This window comes from Pogona vitticeps, chromosome 2, assembly GCF_051106095.1.
Source record: "Pogona vitticeps strain Pit_001003342236 chromosome 2, PviZW2.1, whole genome shotgun sequence".
Taxonomy (NCBI): domain Eukaryota; kingdom Metazoa; phylum Chordata; class Lepidosauria; order Squamata; family Agamidae; genus Pogona; species Pogona vitticeps.
The window spans coordinates 106,137,313-106,157,321 of record NC_135784.1 but is presented as its reverse complement, the minus strand read 5'-3'; the positions used below and the strand labels follow the sequence as shown (position 1 = coordinate 106,157,321).

At 39.2% G+C, this 20,009-nt stretch overlaps 1 protein-coding gene across 2 annotated transcripts in view; it reads right to left on the bottom strand.

Moving 5' to 3' along the window:
• Window positions 1-20,009, bottom strand: part of ARHGAP26 (Rho GTPase activating protein 26) — a 400,569-nt gene that overhangs the window by 71,688 nt on the left and 308,872 nt on the right. Inside the window, exon 21 of one of the 2 annotated variants that reach the window (XM_020806318.3) lies at window positions 1,900-2,010. The exons of the other annotated variant lie outside the window; for it this stretch is intronic. Within the exon in view, the coding sequence (XP_020661977.2) occupies window positions 1,900-2,010 (111 nt within the window). The remainder of the gene's footprint in view (window positions 1-1,899; window positions 2,011-20,009) is intronic. 2 annotated transcript variants of the gene reach the window in all.

Genomic DNA, 20,009 nt, shown 5'->3' with positions numbered 1-20,009 from the left:
CCCACATTCATAAACTAGAGGTGTTTTGAGGAACTGAATTTCAAAATGTATTACGATATCAGTGCCCAGAAGAATAGGCAAACAAATCAAGTCCTACAGTAGAGTTCATTAACACTGCAGCATCACAAGTGATCAATAAACTCCCTACAGGTGGCAGACGTAAGAGTAATGCAATTAAAGTCACATAGAATACACAAAATCCCATTTTGCTATTACAGAGCATCATGCCATGGTTGATCATTAAACGTGTCAAATGCCTTCTGGCCATTGGAACTTGAGCACACATAATATGTCAGTGAGTAAAGGGACTTAAATCCAGGTATTGCGAACATAATGAATAAGAATAGTACATACTGAAATTCATGTTGAATACAGAATAAAACTAGCTCAAAGTATCATTGCTAAAATCTATTCCTGTTACAAACTCCTTAGTACTGGTATTACAAATTAATCTATAATAATAGTTATAGGTTATTACATCAATTAGTAATAGTTTAATTAAATGAATAATAATAATTAATATTGCACATTAACAACAGTTAAAACAACACATTTTATTTGTTTCAATTATGTTTCATAATCCTTGTGTTAGTTGCCTTGAAAGTCAACTTGAAAGTGAGGCCATTACCAATCTACAGATGGGAAGCTAAGGTTGAGATAACCTAATCAAGGCCACCTGCCTTGCTGGGATCTGAATTCAAACAGAGATACAAAGTAGGCTAATTTGCAAAATATTAGGAACATTATTGCTGTAGGAAAACTTCATTAGTTGGACAACATGTCACTAACAAGGTGTGCTTCCTAGGTGCAATTCACTATGAACACCCCTTTTCTGAGCACTGAGAAATTTTCCACAGAGAGAAAAAGTCTTGGCTAAAGTTGATTTTACTGAGCTTTAGCATTTACAGTACCAATATCTAGGAACCAGGTAAGGGCAGAGGTGTAGTAGACCAGAGGCATGGGGTGCAGTGGTTCGGTACTTTAAGGAGCATGGGGGTGGTACTTTACATGGTTGGTACTTTACAATGGCAAACAAGCATCCTTTTGGAAAGGGGGGGGGCTTGGAGCTGTAACTAACTAGTTATTTCTTTGAAGTAATGCTCCACAGTCTGAATCTTAATACAGTAGGAATTCTGTGTATTGTTCCTTGGGATCTCATAGATCCCAGCTCCCTGAATCTCTTTAGGATATTGCAGAAGCTGATATAATGGATTCCTTGAGTTAGAATTTACCCCTGCGCTGCTAATTAAGGAGCATCAAATGCTATGTTTATATCCAAAAGGGTGCACTGATTTGAAAAAGGTCAAACTCTTCCCAGCGGAACAGAAGCATGGAGATGGATTTTTTTATTTAAAGCTGACTTTTTCTACCCTTGCCATTGTTCTCTGCATTTCTTGCTACTGCAATTGTCTGCTTGTTCTCTTTGTAAAGGGCCAGAGATTATCAGGCTTTCAAAAATTACGTGGACTTTTATCTACAACTGCTCACACTTGGAAATGATAATGAAAGTTTACCTGTCACAGAGGTGGACTTAGTGAACAAATACAGTAGTCTAGCAAAAGTAAGACAGAAAGTCCTCTGCACTCATTCAAAGCCAATATACATCACAGATGAAGAGAATTTTCCCTAAAATAGCTGGAATAACTGGGAAGTTAGGGTAGGGTTACTTAGGCCACTCAAGCAGTTGCTCCTGTAGGGAGGACACGGAATGTTTAAAAGTTTCCTTTTGTGACGCTGGATGGCAGCTGAGGAATCGTGATGTCTACTTTCGAAAACAGGCTGGAGCAAAGTGAGGAACTTTGAGCAAGGCAGGGAGAAAAGAAGCATGTAAACGTAAAATATGGCAGCAGCCGTGCAACAAAACCAAGCAAAACAAAAACCCTCAAACCTGCAACAGACCTGATGGGGGATGAGTCGCTGGACGTTGAGGAGGTGGGCATAGGGCTGGATGGTGCGGAGAACATAGGCCAGGACGGTGAAAGGGGTGACGTTGGGCTTGGATTCTGAGGGCTGCAAGACAGAACCAAAGAACTCATCAAGACACAGGAAAACACAACACAGACAGATACACACACTTGAGGTATGACCCAACGAGTAAAGGACTCCTGGAAAAATTTCACAGCACCAGAAGAAAACCCCAAATTGGAACAGCTGGGAATTCAGTCAGGAGAAATGTTCGGAGGCTAGAGGTTTATTTTCCTGCGCTCAGGTTCTTATTTTTTCTCACAAATATCATCAGGGCTTTCTATTCCTCCCATCTTTCAGTTCCTGACTGGCAAGTTTGTGTCTTTGCTTCAATCAGCCGACAGCATTCCAAGCCTCCGATCCCATCACACTGCACACCGCTGCTTGTGTTTTCTCCTCAGCTACCTACCGACTTTGCTTCAAGGCTGTTGGTCAAGTTTCTCAAAAATCAGCAACATCCACAACTTTGTTTCAGCTTGTTGTAGATTCTACCGACACGACGAGGTCACAACCCATAGCATATGAGAATGATTTCCTGTTTACATTTTATGATTAAATGAGCCTTCCGTGCAGTAAAAATCCAGAGGAATGTATTATGAAAAAGATCACATGAAATAGAACTGGTAGAGTTGACCGTTCCCATTTCAAATAGAATGGCAGTTATTACGGCCACAAGTCACACAGTCTCCCCATTTCCAAACCTCACAGTGAATCAGGAAGTCTAGAACTACCACGGGGAAAGATGGAGATGGAAAACAGAAGCTCTCCTCAAAATGTCTCAATAAAGTGTACATTCTGTGAGCCTTCAGTGACTATTCAGCCTTGATGATACAGTACATAGAAGGCTTCACATGTTAAGAAATAACAACTGACTGAAGTGCAACAACTCCGCCTAAGCATAACACATACAGATGATTTCTGCCAATGTAGAAATGGGAGCCATTTCTCATTATTCATGTATAAATGCTGTTGATATGTATAGCTGGGTGTATAAACAATCATCATTACAAACTGTACTTTGGGGTTCTAACATAGACACATAGTACTATAGGTTAAATGTCAGGCATAAGACTAATGCACAGAAAGTTTGTACAATGGTGGATCTAGAGTTCCTTCTAAGTGTTACTCCAGACTTTGGGTTATCCTGTGCTCTTCTGAAATCAAAACTCAATAGTTCTGGACTAGTTTTGTGACTTTTTCCCCCTCCAGCTAGGATTTCTAGTCTTCATAAAGACCACTACGCATACTTGTGGTGCAATCAGATAGGGAAGCTGGCTGGAGCTGAATCATGCTGGAAATGACTGATTTGCTGACTGGGATCTCCTTTACAGCAACCTTTCTTGCATATATGATCCAATTCCCAATTTCTTGTAGGTTGTTTCCTTGCCGGAAAACAGTTCTGACTGGACCATGTCACAAGCAGTCCCAAATGTACGCCTACGTTGCCATCTGATCACATGCTAAGCGTATGCTTTTTCCATCTTTCTGTTTCTGACATTTATGTAGTTAGCATGCAAGCCTGAACAATTTTGTACACTAACATATTAATTTGTTTGAAGTTAATGCAAAGTATGCCAGTGACACTGTAGCTGCTTTACAGTTCTGGAAAATTCCTTACTAAGAAATATATAAGATGACCAACAGATCAACAGTGTGCCCAAAATTAAAAAAATTAAAAGGTCATACTTTCAGGGGGAGAAAAGATATATGTGAAAATCTGAATATTGCAGGATATGTTCAGAAAATGTATCTTTCACAAATTGTGTTCCCTTCCTCATGATATGGATTTTTTTTCTTTTAGAGGTTTTCGGATATACAGTATTGTATATATGATTGGCATAATAGTCTTCTATAGCTGTAGCTACATAGGCAACTTTTTAAAGTCATCCTAGGACATGCATTTCGATGAGTTTCTCCTTAGTCAGACTGTGGGGAGAAGTATAATTAAGCCCAACCAGTTTTTGAGGAATAATTATTAATGGGTATGGGTTACCTGCAAAGGAAAAAAAAACAACACAAAGGAATGGAAAAAAAATTATATGCTGGGCTCTGAGATTAATTACAGAATGTCTTGAAAGAGAATTTGAAGAAAGTAGGAGAAGAGGAGGCTATGTGGGAAAAAATCAAAGCACTGATTGGTTTTGTTCAGGATAGTTTGTTGGAGGTGACTGGGTGGATGTCAACTTAGACCAAAGAAAATGAGTGTTTTTGTTTGAGGAGGAATATGTATAGAGAGAAGGATTCCAAGTTCTTTAGACTGTCCATTATTTGCTCTGACCTATGCTGACCTTTTTCTAATCTAGAATTATATTCTTGGGGTGGCTGACGTCGCTTCCTTTTCTTCTCATATTTCTCTCTTGATTCTCGCTGCAAATTGCAACAATTCCTAATCACAAGGCACATAGCCAAACAGATTTTGGACTTGGAGCATCTGAGATAGTGAACCTTACAGGATTTCTATATGTCAGATATTGCCATTACTACTCTCCCAACTGAGTTTTCATGGCCAAGCAGCAATCTGAACTCCAGTCTTCTGAATCTGAACCTGTCTTTCCACCTATTACACCACACTGGCCCTTGTCTCTCCCATCTCAGTGCATTACTCTAATAAAAATTAGTTTTCTTCCTGGAAGTAAGGATATGATTCCTTTCTAAAGGGCAAATGATTTTTCAGGGGCTGAATCTACAAGTTGACTTTTGTGTTATAATGGAGGAAGAGGTTGAGCAATCTGTGGTGCCCCAAACCAGTTTGGCTATGGTTAACGGGAGCTGCAGTCCAATAAAACCTGGAGGATGACAAGGTGCTTAATGACGGTCTATACTTTGTGACTCTCTAGATTTCCAGATAGGAGTTATTTCCAGATCTACTGTACCAATAAATATCAGAGATTAAAACTTGGACCTCCTATATGCAAAGAAATACTCTACCACAGTGTATAACCCATTGTCTAGTGAATCAATCAATCCATGAAGAACAAACCACTTTGAATTCTGGGAAACTATCCACTTCTAACTTACTGGTTTTCAAGGTATGAACACATGTTCTATCAATTCTTAAAAAACATGCTTGTTTTACTTTCTGTTTCCCCATTTGACAGGAAGATACCACCCAGCACTGTATGCTGAGTCCACAGTATGACTTAATCTCTTAAATTATATTACAGTACAGTGGTGCCTCGCTTAACGGGCACCTCATTTAACGACGAATCCGCATAGCGACGATTTTTTGCGATTGCTTTTGCGATCGCATTGTGATGATTTAGATAGGGAAAAATCGCTTTGCGATGATCGGTACCGTTTCGCATACCGATCATCGCATAGCGATGATTTCCCAACAGCTGATTGGCGGTTCCAAAATGGCCGCCGGGTTAAAAAAATGGCCGCCCGCTGTGTTTTCGCCTGGAATCCTCGCTTACCGGGCAGCGAAAATGGCGGCCGTATGGAGGATTTTCACTTAAAGGTGAGTTTACAGCCCATAGGAACACATTGAAGGGGTTTTAATGCATTCCTATGGGCTTTTTTAAACCACATAGCGACGAAATCGCTTTGCAGTGATTTTTGCTGCATGGATTATCATCGCTATGCGGGGCACCACTGTATATCAAATGGGATCAGTTTACAGGAAATGCTGGCGAAATGGTTACACTCTTTCAGACTGGAGGAAGTACCTACTATGTTCATATTCATAATTTTCACTTTTAGTGAACCCAGATAATTTTACAGTCTTGCTCTTTGCAGACAGAAAAGGCATGTGAACAGGCAAAAAAGGCAGGGAGCATTTCGATGTTGTTAAAAATCCATAAGACAACCTCACTGGGTAGCCCTACCAACTAGAAACTTTTCCCTTCCTTCTCATGGCAAAACTAACAATTCTAAAGTGTTGCACTGCAAGCTTCACTTCGGATTCTCCACCTACTTTTTTTCAGGAAAAAAGTTGTAGTGTAATGTGAAAGTGAGAAAATTAAACTCAGTCTCTGGAGGGTGAAATGCACTTCTCACTAAAGGGAAAGAAAGGATCACCACGTCAGCATTAACTCTGAGTGATGCTATCCATGTTGAGAAAGCTTCCAGGAAGCTATATTTATGAGAAATCCAGTTAGCAAATACTTACACAGTAATTTAGGGTGGATTTACACCACCAGTTAAGGGTGAATTTGAACAAGCTTATTTAAACAGGACCAAAAAATGACTCATACAGAATTTACAGATACTACACACTTCATGATAACAGAGGCCTGAAACTGCAGTCTTATTCTTTATCACAATTCTTGGTCTGGCCTGTGGGCAAATATTTTACTGCGAAAGCGATATGTAAATACACACAAAAGCTTAGCTCTTCAATTCTGAAAAATGATTAACCCACCAAAAGCTTATCTCAGAAAAATCAACAACTACTTAGAAATATATGTTGATTAAACAATACTATCAAGGTTTTTTTTTAGCACCTTGAACTTTTTCTTTTTTACCAAATCATTATTAGAGGTCAAGGGAAAAAATTATCTTTCTATATTTACAGCGCATACTCACACATGCACGTGTTCTTATTCAGCTGTTTTGCCTTCTCAAGGGGAAGATCAAAGTCACCTCATTTCGGAATTCTCTTTTATTCATGCAGAAGTCTGCTTCATAATTTACAGTAAGGATTGAAAATCCTCACTTGTCTCATTATTGGATGCCATGATGGAGAATCAAAAAATAATTCTCTTCGCCCTATGAAACAGTGAAAGCAATGTGTGGCATTCTCTAGGACAGAAAAGTCTCTCTTTTGTGTGCAACACTCTGATGCGGTTTTGATGCATGGACTTATCAATTGTAAACATTGGAAGGGGTGTTCCCATCTTTTTAAACACACAGCGCTTGATGTGTGTTTATATGTGTGTCTACTTTGCTTCTCAAAAGGAAATGACATTAGTTTTGTGCAGAGGCAGTTTGTGCAAACTATGGAGAACTTGATGAGGAACCCTTCCCCTCCAGCATTCCTGGCTTTGCTTTCATCTGGAGGCAGGAAATCATAAGAATTAAAAATTGCTCCTTGCTGTCTCAACACATTGAGACAATCTAGACGGCAGAGACAAAAATTTAGCAAGTGTGATTTCTGTAGGTACAATATAGCAGCCAAAATTGTCTCTGTGAGCATCCTCTATTGTGTCATTTCCCCCCACACTACTGCAAGGAATCACTTTGATTAATTTGTACTGCTATTTAATTTTAATGGTTCTGGTGATCCAGATACCATATTTTCCTGTATATAAGACACCCTCATGTATAGGAAGATGACTTTTTGTCTTATACCCCCCCCCACTTTTCTAACCCAAAATTTCTTTCTTCACAAGAAAGTGGAGGGGAAAGGCAGGGATCAAAGCACTTTCATTCCCTCTTTCCCCTCCACTTTCTTGCGAGAAAAGTGCTTTCCATCTCCATTTTCCTCACAAGAAAGTGGAGGGGGAAAGCAGGAATCAAAGTGCTTTGATCCCTCCCCCTTCCTTACTTCCATGTATAAGATGACCCTCAATTTTTAATCTAAGTATTTTAGATAAAAGTATTGTCTTATACATGAAAAAACAGTAATTTTAATGAGGCTGGCACAATATTGTCTCTGACAAGACATTATAATGTACACTTCTAAGCAGAACCCAATCTAATGAAACCCAATTCAATTAAAACTGAGGCAAGGGCACATGACTTTGGTGACCAGAAACATTCAGAATTGAATACGTATAACTGAATTGTTAGATAAGCTAATATATTTTTTCCTGCGTGGTTGTACTATTTTAACATCAAATATAAAAATTTGGTGAGGCAGTTGCATCACATGGCTTTTTGTGGTAAATGTATTGTGAGAAAAGACAATAAATTATGCCTACATTTCTCTGCAACAGAAATCTTTAAAATGTTTAAAATAACATTTGAGGGCAATGTGCAGGTACAAAACTCTCAACATCTTCAGAGCCAGAATTTTATCCGTAGCTTTCAGCACAACAGATTTGCTAGCAAGCAGTAACTGAATCACAAGCAAACATTCCAGTTGTCTGTTCCCTTGCACCTGATAGGAACCGGAAGCCAACATGGTGTCATGGTTTCTTATTTTATACCAGACTTCTGTGCCCTACACTGAAGCCCAAAGAAATGCTCAGCGTGCAAGGAGTTGGTGGCTTCTATTCAATTTTCTTGTGGGAAAATATCCCCATCATAAGAATCAACATCATAATTTGGCACCAAGAGAACATTCTTGATCAGATTAGAATAGTTCTTAAATGGAGGTCGGATTCTAGGCTGAAGGCTGGGCTTACATGGGCAGACCTTAACATCTGATTGAGGGAAATTTACTGTGGATAAAAGTTACAGCAGAGAAAAGAAGAATGAAAACCATGAAACTCTGCACAGCCAAAATCTTTTTGGAATAGAAGGATAAATATTTTCCAACTCCCCACCCACACCCCATCGCTTTTGTGTTTGGCAGAAAGTCAGACTTACAGCTGTTGTGACATCTTTTTAAAACGTAATTTCCCTCCCATGAAATAAATAAATTACAGTCTGTATGATGATAGTAATGAACACAAACAGGGATAATTCAAAGGTCAGTCCTTACCTAGAACACACTCTCCCCACCACCATATGCACCCTGAATCAGCACCGTTTACACATAGTGCAGCAGAGTTATATGTGAATGCTACAGAGTAACTCAATAGATCCTAGGGGGAGGTGTTTTTTTTATATAAAAAAATAGTGCCATGGCCACTGATAAGAACTGCAAAGATTTTCACTCTGAAGAAGGCTACACCCAAACAGCAGGTACTGTATCAGTAACTAATTAATTAATTAGTCATTTCGACCATATCAAAAAACAGACAAATCACACCAGTCAAAAGTAAACAGCTAAAAAGAGATAAAATACATTTCAATAGTAAAATATAAAACAACATGTGCATATTTTAATTGAGTGAGTCACTCTTGCAGGGAACCCCTATTTGAGCAATGTAGTGAGATCTTATGCCCATCGCCTTAGATATGAATTTTGCTATATTGCGGACAACTTTCGTATTGGCACTCTGAAGAAAATATGAAAGTCTAAAGTTCACATTCCAATGGGCTGTTTTCCCCAACAGGATGGATAAACAGTTTTGCCTAGCAGTGGAATATAGCCCACAATCAAATAAAATATGTCTAATATCTCCAATAGTGGGGGCACCGCAGATACAAATTCTTCTGTGGTAAGGCAATTGAAGGAAGCGACCATGTTTGGTCATGGAGTTCAGCAGTTCGAATCTGAGTCTGGTAAAATCCTTCTAAGAGATTAAGACAGGTTTTTTTCTAAATATTTCTCGGACTGAAATAGCTGTTAAAATTTTTCCTTTAGGGCATGGCATAATTCAGTATAAAGAGTCAGAGTTGCATCTTTATTTTGAGAACTGGATGAAATTGCAAAATTCCAAAGATGAGCCTGTTCTGAATTTAAAAAGTTGGCTAAGGCCTTAGTATCTACCTTGGCCCAGTTAAGCTTTCTATTCTGCTTTACTTCAACATTTGATGTGAACATTTTATCATATGGAATATATGCTCTGGTATCAGTTCTACCTGGAAAGTGGATGGAAATAGGTTGGTGATCACTGTCCTCTCTTACCAGAACTTTGATATCAGAAAATAAATTGTTCCTGTCTTGCAAAACACATATACAGTGGTGCCTCGCAAGATGAATTTAATTCGTTCAGTGGTTAATGTTGTCTTGCGAAAAATTTGTCTTGCGAAATGTGTTTTCCCATAGGAATGCATTGAAATCTAATTAATGAGTTCCTATGGGCAAAAAAAGTAAGAACAAAGTCAAATTTGGTTTTCAAAGGTTTTATTAAGTGCTCTTTAAAGCCATACATATTGTGCAGATGATTTCAAAAATTTCAATCAAAAAACTTTAACTTTTAAACATCATAGAAAAACATTTAAAAATCAGTAAACACGAGGCAGCAACAAAAAAAAAAACAACAGAAAACATTTGTCTTGTGAAGCATGGCCATAGGAACATCTGTCTTGCGAGTCATCAACCCCATTGCCAAAACCATTCATCTTGAGAGATTTTTGTCCTGCAAGGCATTTGTCTTGCAAGGCACCACTGTATAGTCTATTATAATACAGTGGCGCCTCGACTTACAAACGTCCTGACATACGAACATTTCGAGTTACGACCATCTCCGGCTGCAAAATTTTGCTTTGACTTGCAGCCAGAGCTTTCAGTTACGAACACAAAAAGGCAGGGGAAAAAAGGGGGTAATTCAAATTGCTAATCGTTGGTGGCGAAGAGGCTGCTTCTTTGTAGCTCTTTCGCCCCAGTGGTTAGAATGTGCGTTCGGAGGAGGCTTTGGACTGCCTGGTAAGGTGCTGCTTTCTGCTTTCTAAAAACTGTTCTGGGTGGGTTTTGCAGCGTAGTTTTGGGCTGGGTGGTGGGATTGTGTTTCTATGCTGTGATGGGTCTTGCAGGGTTTGTTTGTTTTTTGGTGTCCCCCCCCATTTCCAATGGGTCTTGCAGGCTTTGTTTGTTTTTTGGTGTTTTTCCCCCATTTCCAATGGGTCTTGCAGGGTTTGTTTGCTTTTGGGGTTCCCCCCATTTCCGATGGGTTTTGTAGGGTTTGTTTGCTTTCTGCTTTGCTTTTTCCCCATTTCTGATGGCTCTTGCACAGTTTGTTTGCTTTCTGCTTTTCTTTTCTTGCTTTTCCGATGGGTCATGCACTGTTTGGTTGCTTTCTGCTTTGCTTTTTTGCATGGTTTGTTTCCTTTTCTCCCCCCCCCCCCCTTAGGCCGGAATGGATTAATCGTGTTTTGATGGGTCTTGCACGGTTTGTTTGCTTTTTGCTTTGCTTTTTTTTTTTTTTTTTTTGCATTTCCGAAGGGTCTTGCATGGTTTGTTTGCTTCCCCTCCCCCTTTGGCCGGAACGGATTAATCGCATTTCCAATGGGTCTTGCAGCTTTTGTGTGTGGGTTTTTTTGGTGATTTTTTCTTTGGCCAGAACTGATTAATTGCATTTCAATGCATTCCTATGGGAAATGATACTTTGACTTACAACCATTTCGAGTTATGACCGGAGTTCTGGAACCAATTAAGTTCGTAAATCGAGGCACCACTGTACTAAAATTTCTTAAATGGTAAGAATAAGGATGAGTAAAATCAGGGTCTTTACCACCTAAAATGTGTAAGTTACATTTATAAATCAATTAGATCAACTGTGATCCGGCCATTTCTTTTGAGGTCTTTAGGAAACATAGCTCAATAAATATTCCTCTGGGATGATTTCTTGGTGTACAAACTCAGATAGGGAGGCCCCCACTCTGGCACTGAAGTCACTCATTAAATTAAAATAGTGTTTGGGTAGGATTGATTAACCTTTATCACAGTCTTTTCTAAACCTGTCCACATATTAGGGCAATAATAAGGTGATGAAAGTGGTGGGAGGTAGATGCTTAGTAATATCCATGTAGATAATTTAAAGGAAAACCTAACTACTAAGTAATGAGAGAGGGTGTCTTCAAAGACTAATTCCTGTCCTTGCCAGCCCAACTCTGCTTTAATGAGGATAGACAGTCCTCCTGATCCCGACCCTTAGACCTGTGTCTTTTTGCAGGAGTGGAAGCAGGTACTGAGAAGAGCAACTTCATTTAAGGGGAACAAAAGGGGAAGAGGTGAAAAAAATGTATGAAGGTGCAGGGAACATCCTTCGCCTCTAAACTCCCCTCTAACCTTCAAAGATAAGTCCTTTTTGAAGCCTACAGTTACAGCTGTAAAATATTGGGGGGTGGGTGGGTTAGATTTGTTAAAACTAGGTATGGCTCATTTATCTCCAATACGGTTCGTTCTCAAGGTACTAAGGAAGTGACTAGAGAGATATTTGCCCTGCTGTTAATGTCATGTGTCTCACCTTCCTTTCTGTATTTGTTCCATCAACAACATGAAACTAGCACTAATCATAAGTTGATCCCATTAGCATGAGTATGTGGTATATTTTGTTCATTGCTTTCCCCCCCTTTTATTTTTTTGTGGCATTGCCACTCACATTATTTTGTCTTACTTTTGGGTCTTGTGTGATCCCCTACATCTGTTCTTCAGTGTCATTGCTGTGGCAGGTTACCCACCTGTAATTGTAGTTCTTCGACTGGACCTCTGTGATTCACACATCCCGCCCGCCTTCCCCACTGTCACACCATTCTGTAGCGGTGGTTGACACAACTGAAAGGGGTGCCTTGGCACCAATGTACTTATATGAGGGGGGAGGGGCCTTATTCTAATGTGTTTTTTGCTACCGTAGAAGCTCTAGAACTTTCCGATGAGGCTCCACACAGGCACCGATCACCCAGGATGTGATTCACTGAGGCCACAAAGAAGAACCTTGCTTTCTCCTTGGCTACTGTCCTGAATTCTCTCCCCCACTGCCTTCAATTTTCCTTCTTTCCACTGTGAACTTGTACCACTACACCTGTGACCCTATTCATCTGAATGCTTCATTAATTTCATCTTCTACTAGAAGATAAATTCAGCATATTTATTATATGGAAGCTATGGATACACAGGTGCAGTTGTTGAACTGCAGCGGTTATTTTATTTATTTATTTATTTAAAAACTTTCTGACTGTGCAATTTCTGGAGGAAACAGCATGTGTGCGCAGAAAAGGACTAAGATTATTTTTAGGACAGCAACTGACAAAAGTCAAATTAAATTAAAATGTGACAATTGTGGGCACGGCCTATGTAGAATTAACTTGAAGGGAAGACACAGATCCCAGACATGCAGAAAGGATACCTTGTGTAAAAATGCTCCTTAGGTTCAGGAGTAATCATAAGAACACCCTTGCTGGATCAGAGACATCCTGTCCTTCCACCCCATTAGATACCAAGGTAGAGAGTAAAGAAGGAGTGCAGCCACATTGTGCGTAACACCTCTAGAGGCCTAGGTCTGCCCTGTACTGGAAAGAAGGTGCCACTTCTTTCCAGGGGCAAGTCCCCTTCATTCAAAGAGAATGCTGTTTTTGGCTGATTAGCAAAAAGGTGTATACATTTGGAAGCCATTGTCTTTTGTCTTAGTCATTCACTTCATGTACACACTTCAGTTGACAGAGATCCCAAAGAGAAATAACAGCAATGGCTTGACTCTCATGACCTTAGTGGAAAATGAAAATGTTAACATATGCATGGAGACAGCGCACATAAAACAAGGGCAACAGCAAGGTTAGTAAAGAAAGAAGGAACTAACAGCAGACACATTAAAGTGATAGGTGCCTTAGTTATATAATGTTTTGAAGGAGTATGCAAGTTGCCAAGCCTAAATTTAAATGCTTAATCCATGAGACCATGATAAGACCATCAGAGAGTCCCAAATTCAGTTTGTGCTGCTAAAGGTTCTGGGATGTAAGGCAAACTTTTGAACTTATTTTCTTTTCCACTGTGACCCAGAGAATTTTAGAAAGAAAAGCCCTATTTGAGTATTACAGCCCGAAAGGGAAGAGGGTTGCCATGATAGGTTGCTTCCACAACTGTTGTTCTTGGAGTGGTCATCTTTGTATCTCTGGCAAACAATGTGAGGATCCAGGTAGCTCCCACTCCCACTATCCCTTCCACCCAGCGTCATCAATTAGTGATGCTTCTAAACATGTTGGTCTAAAAAGAGGCAGGGGTCCTGATCACAAATGGGGTCCAAAATACAACAGTATTGGGTAAACAGGCTTAATACGCCCCTCTTCAGACCTAGACATGTAGCTGGCATACTGGGGGATACATGGGGCAGGATGCAATGTGTGCCCCCGCTCTTACAAGGTCTACAGCCTTTCCTATTTTCAGGCTAAATGTTAGACAAACAATCTGACATTAAGAAGCCTACTAAATGTAGCCTTAACCAAGTCAGTCTCTTCAGAAACAAAAGCAGCCATGGAAATTGAAAGTAAATTTATTGCTTTCTCTTCTTAAATGTTATACATTTATTATATCCATCTTTATTTATTTGCCCCCTGTATCTATCAACCAATGGCAATCCAAGTTGGAAACAATGGTAAAACCAAGTTTTAAAAAATTATTAAAACCTGAACAGGAACCACTTATACAGACATAAATAACACCCCAGTAAAGCAGACCAGTACAGTGGTGTCTCAACTCGAAATGGTTGTAAGTCGAAGCACCGTTTCCCAATGAAATGCACTGGAATGCAATTAATCTGTTCCAGAAGAAAAAAAACCAAAATAAAATAAAAATAAAACACTGCAAGCCCCATAGGAATGTGCTGGGGCTGCAAAATTTTTGTAAATAAATAAATAAATAAATAAATAAATAAATAAAAATATAAAAATAAAAATAAAAATAAAAATAAAAATAAAAATAAAAATAAAAATAAATAATAATAATAATAATAATAATAATAATAATAATAATAATAATAATAATAATAATAATAATAATAATAATAATAATAATAATAATAATAATAATAATAATAATAATAATAATAATAATAATAATAATAATAATAATAAAAACCAGGCAGCAAGCCCCAAAGGCGCTGGGGGTTAAAAAAAATAAACCACGAAGCAAGCCCCAAAGACGCTGGGGCTTCAAAAACAAAACAAAAACAAACCATGGAGCAAGGCCCATCGGAAGGGGTTCATCAAAAAACACCAAAAAACAAAACAACACAGCACAGAAAGAGAACCCCCCCAGCCCAAATCCACCCTGCAAAACCCATCCAGAACAGGCAGTTTTTAAAAAGCAGAAAGCAGCACCTTACCTTACCAGGCAGTCCAAAGCCTCCCTGCAAACAAACACACTCTCACTCAGAAGCAGAAGCCAGGCAGTCCCAAGCCTCCTCCGATCGCACTCTCTCTAACTGCTGGGGTGAAAGAGCTACAAAGAAGCAGCCGCTTCGCCACCAACAGGTAGCAATTTGAATTTCCCACCTTTTCCCCCTGCCTTTTTCTGTTTGTAACTGGAAGCTCTGGCTGCAAGTTGAAGCAAAAGTTTGCAGCCAGAGCTGGTCGTAACTCGAAATGATCGTAAGTCGGGACATTTGTAAGTCAAGGCACCACTGTATTGTTATTTCCATTTACTGCAAACTGGGAACACCTCGATAAATTGTGCCAGAGCTGCTCCTGATGCTGCAGTAAATGATGAGTCCAGGCTTGCCAAGAACCTCCTGTACACATGACAACACTTAGAACATTAAAGTTTAGTGGAGCAAATAGCTTGACATTTCTGGTAAATAACATTATTTTACATGGAGACTAATAATATGTGCTATATTACACAGAATCCTGTTCTTAGCATAGTCAGTTGCAACTAGAGTAGGCCTCTTTGAATCAATGGAATGTGCGGAAAGGTTGACTCTCAAAATTCTCACTGATTCAGTCTACTCTAGTTCTAGCTATGTGACTGAATTAATAATATGGTGAAATGGTCATTTTAAGCAGCTTTCTGGTTTATAAAATGAGACACATGGATATTCATGTGTGATGCACTGTTTTGCCTTTATAACCCTTGTTGTTTTTGTTGTTGTTATGTGCCATCAGGTTGCCTCCAACTTACGGTGACCCTATGAACGAGCAATCTCCAAAATGTCCTGTTCTCAACAGTCCCACTCAGCTCTTGCAAACTCAAGTCTGTGGTTTCCTGTCGGGAATCAATCCTACTCATATTTAGTCTTCCTTTTTCCTGCTGCCTTCAACATTTTCCAGCATCATTTTCTCTTCTAAAAAATCCTGTCTCCTCGTGATATCCCCAAAGTAGGACTGCCTCTTAACACTGAATATTAAATCCTATGATAATCTTATACAATGCATACCAATAAAATTGATCTAACATGTTTACTTGTGATGAACAGGTCCCACTCACTTCAAAGGTTCCTTTCTAGGTAGAACTAATATAAGATTCAGCCCTTAAATGTTTCATTTTGTATGATCCAAATCCTAAATAGAACAGTTGAATGCCCAGTGTTGTGTAGAGGACAGAATGATGGACTAGGACCCAGGAGGACTCAGTCTGAATTCCCACTCATCCGTGGAAACTCACTGGACATGCGGAACTCGTAAAACTACTCCTTAAATATCTCACTTAACTTGAAAGCCCTATTAGGGGTGCTGCAAATCCATTCCAACTTGATAGCACATAACAACAAACAGAATAGCTGGTTGTAGCTAGACTTAACAGAGAATTTTTAAAGTCTAGCTCAATAAGCCAGCTCTTGTTGGGGTTACCAACTGGATTTAACTTTAAGTAAATGTAATTCCACATAAATCTAGTTCAGGAAATACTTGTATTAGAAGGGGAAAAGGAATAATGCATTAATTATATATATATATATATATTATATATATATATATATATATATAATTTATTTTATATATATATATATATAAAATAAAAAAGTAGAAAAGGAGAGAAGGATTGCTTGGATTAGGATGATACAATTATACTGAAAGCTTTGCTACACATAAAAAGAAAAAAATGAATTGAACATCTGGAGTATATTCAGCCTTCCTTCTCTGCTGCCGGAGGAGATATTTACTATGTGAGGTAAAACAGGAAGTAAGATATACAAGATATACAAAATGAGTTTCTACCCAAAAATGCCAAAATGAGGAAACAAAAGCAGTGGCTAAAATTAGAATTGTTGGGTTAGGATATTAATCTCTCACAAATGGCAAGCTCTGTTAAGAGGGAATTCTATGAGTCAGCAGCCCAAAATATCCCTCGGCATAAGAACAGACGCATGTACACCACGGTGCCTGAGGAAGCAAATCAAGAATGTTAATACGAGTGACCCAGAGCTGTAAAAAGCCAATGGCAACATCACACAAGAAAATGCTAAATATTAAAAAGGAATATAAAAACAGTATTGGACAAAATGAAAGGAAAAATCCTTATTTTTGCCTACAGCCAAACAAGCAGAATAAGATGCATACTTCTTTGACCTTTTAGATCTTTCCACCCAAATACTGTGCCATCTTTAAACCAGTATGTACTATGCAATCTCCCATCCACCCATGGCAGCAGCACAGAAGCTAGTGATAGGTTTGCAAGTCCTAAACAGTCCTAATTTCACCCAGATGCAACTAAATTTCGTAAACCTGAAATACATGATTTAGCAATCATGCTCATCCAGAAGGAATAGATTAATCCAATAGTCACACTGAATCTTCCTCTTCTCTCTCCATTATATTCTTATCCTTCCATCTGTTCACTTTGATGATACTGAGAAATTTATCTTGTGCCAGTCAGCAAGCGCCAGTTGCACAAATAAAGAGTTATCTCAGAGGAGTTGAAAACAAATGTTTCTCTCTCTTCTATTCTCCCTCTCTCTCTGTACATGTATGTACTGTATATACATATATATGTGTATATATATATATATCGAGGGGCAGGAGCTCTGTGACCCACTTTTTACCAGAACAAAGGGCATAAACATTGGGGCCAACCTACCCTATACTTTTAAAGAGATGTTCCAACTCTCTCTGTTCCCAGGTTCATAATATTGAGTAGTTTGGCAGTAAAGGGTTACCTCCATAAAGCACTCTATGCCATAAGGCTAGCAGGCGGTAAATGGCAATTGTGCTGCTGAATGACAGAGTGAAAAAAAGAGAAGATGAAAATACAGGGGGCGGTGGGCAGGGGGGTAGACAGACTTGAATGTCATAATTACATGACCTAATCCCTCAAATCCCATAAAACTTTCGTTCTTCCACAATCACACACATACTGAATACTAAGGTATAATGATATTTCAGTACAGTTTAGTAACCTAAAATGAATGAGTGTAAAGCAAAATAAAAACATTTCAGAATGCAAAAAAGATAATCAGAAGAGGCCTTTATCTGGGTCCACTCTCACAGGATGTTTGGTAGGGACATGGGAAAGGCCTTCTCTATCACTGCTCTCAGATGCTAGAACTCCCTCCCACAGGAGGCCAGGCTGGCCCCATCTTTGCTGTTCTTCCGCAAGCAGATTAAGGCCTTTCTCTTCAGGCAGGCTTTCCTTTAAATGACTGGATGACCAAGGGGATTTTTAAAAGGTAACATTTTATTCTCTGTTTTACTTCTGTTATCTGTTTTAATATGCTACTTGTTTAATGCTTTTAAAATATTGTAATAATTTGTTATTTGGCTTTTAACTTTATTTCTTTTAATACCGTAAACTGCCTTGGAGTCTTTAGGGGAAAATAAATAAATGAATAAATGAACGAATAAATGAATAAATGAATAAAAATAAAACAACAGCAACACAAACCTTTCTCTTTGCTCTACAAGTCCACAAAATGGTGGAATGGCTGCAAGAGGCTATATATACTACGCAGAGACCTCATTCTGAACACCACCACTCCTATCCTTTTTTAACACTATGGATGCTGAATGGGATACAAAGGATCTGTTGTGGTTATGCCACAGAAGTGAGCAGAGTCACCTTGCTCTGCCCTATTGTCACTCCAGAATTGCACAAATACACCAGTTTGATCCATTCTTGCATATTTGTCCAAAGACACTGCACATAGCTAATACATACACAAACACTTGGGATACCTGTGGTAAAAGTTTTTTCCTCCAGAGTGCTGATGAGGTTGCTGTCATTCTTCAGGTTATTATGGATAGATTCCCAGCATTTGTTGTATCAGAAGGATTAGACAGCTTTCTAGAAGGCCTTTGTTGGCTCGTTTAGTAATACTGGCACTGACACTTTCCTGATATTGGTACAAGTTCCTGAAGAAAAGTGTGTCTGTACAGTATCAGGAAGCAAAGTATCAGTGCCAGTATTACTAAACTAGCCAACAAAGGTCTTCTAGAAAGCCGTCTAATCCTTTTGATACAACAAATGCTGGGAATCTATCCAGAATAACCTGCCTACTGCACATGTTTGGGTGAATCTTTCTTTAACAAATGGTTATAAACGCTTTGTCTTATTCTTAAATTTGGGCCATCTTTTAATCAGCAGCTTGTTCTTTAACTTTTAGTTTAACTTTGGTTTTAACTCTTGACATTTTTAATACTGACGATGCACTAAGAAATCTTACTGTTTTGCATTCTTTAAAAATATTTTTATTATTCTATTGCTTTTTTTCCTGTAAGCGTCTTTGATTACTGTTACAAAAGCATGACATGAATAACCAAGAAAAAACATGCAGAAGCAGGTGATAAACTGAAGCTGAGACAACATCAGAATAAAGCTAGATGCCATTTCCTCCATTTAACACACACTTTTCACACAACAGCTTTTCCTCAAAGATGAATGTTCCAGAAATCGAATCAATATAAGCTCATGGTTGCCTTCCAGTGCCCATTTGCGACAAGAAAGGACACTAAATGCAAGATACATGGGTGAGGAAAATGACATATGTCGTGCTAAGGCGAGGAAGCACCTCTCCTAATAATGCAGCAGGTGTATTAGCCAGTTGTATTCCTCCCTCCCTCTCCCCACCCACCACTCTTCTTTTGTCACCTCTGCAGTGAAAAACCCTTGTGTATCATATTGGAACAGGGGTCTCCAAAATTTTCAGTATGAGGGTCGCATCATATATTTTACACATTTTTGAGAGCTAGAGGAGGGAAGGGGGACCCAAGCAATCCCCCACCCCTGCTGGCTTTGCAAAGATCACTTAGATCAGGCTTTGTTCCTCTTCCTATCACCACTCGGGCATAGGAAGAGAAGGAAAGAAGGCCCCAAGTGATCTTTGCAAAGACAGCTGGGGTGAGGGATCGCTTGAGTCCCCCTTCCCCCCCTCTTCCAATGCCCAGGCCGGATGAAAAGGCAAGGTGGGCCAGATGTGGCCCGTGGGCCATAGTTTGGAGACCTCTTTATTAGAGGAAGATTAAGGACCTGGGACTAGAACGGCATTTTGTATGTGTTTTCCCACCCCTCAGCTGCTTCCTTGACCAGCTCTTCCTCTGGATTCAAGGAGAGTTTCCTCTAGACCCCAAGATTCTCCCCCAGACCAGCTGGGAAATGAAAGCAGCAAGAGCTCTGAAAAATTGAGGACTGGCAAAGTAGGTCTCTCAAAATGGTGCATTCAAACAGAGCCAGGAGATGTTACATTACA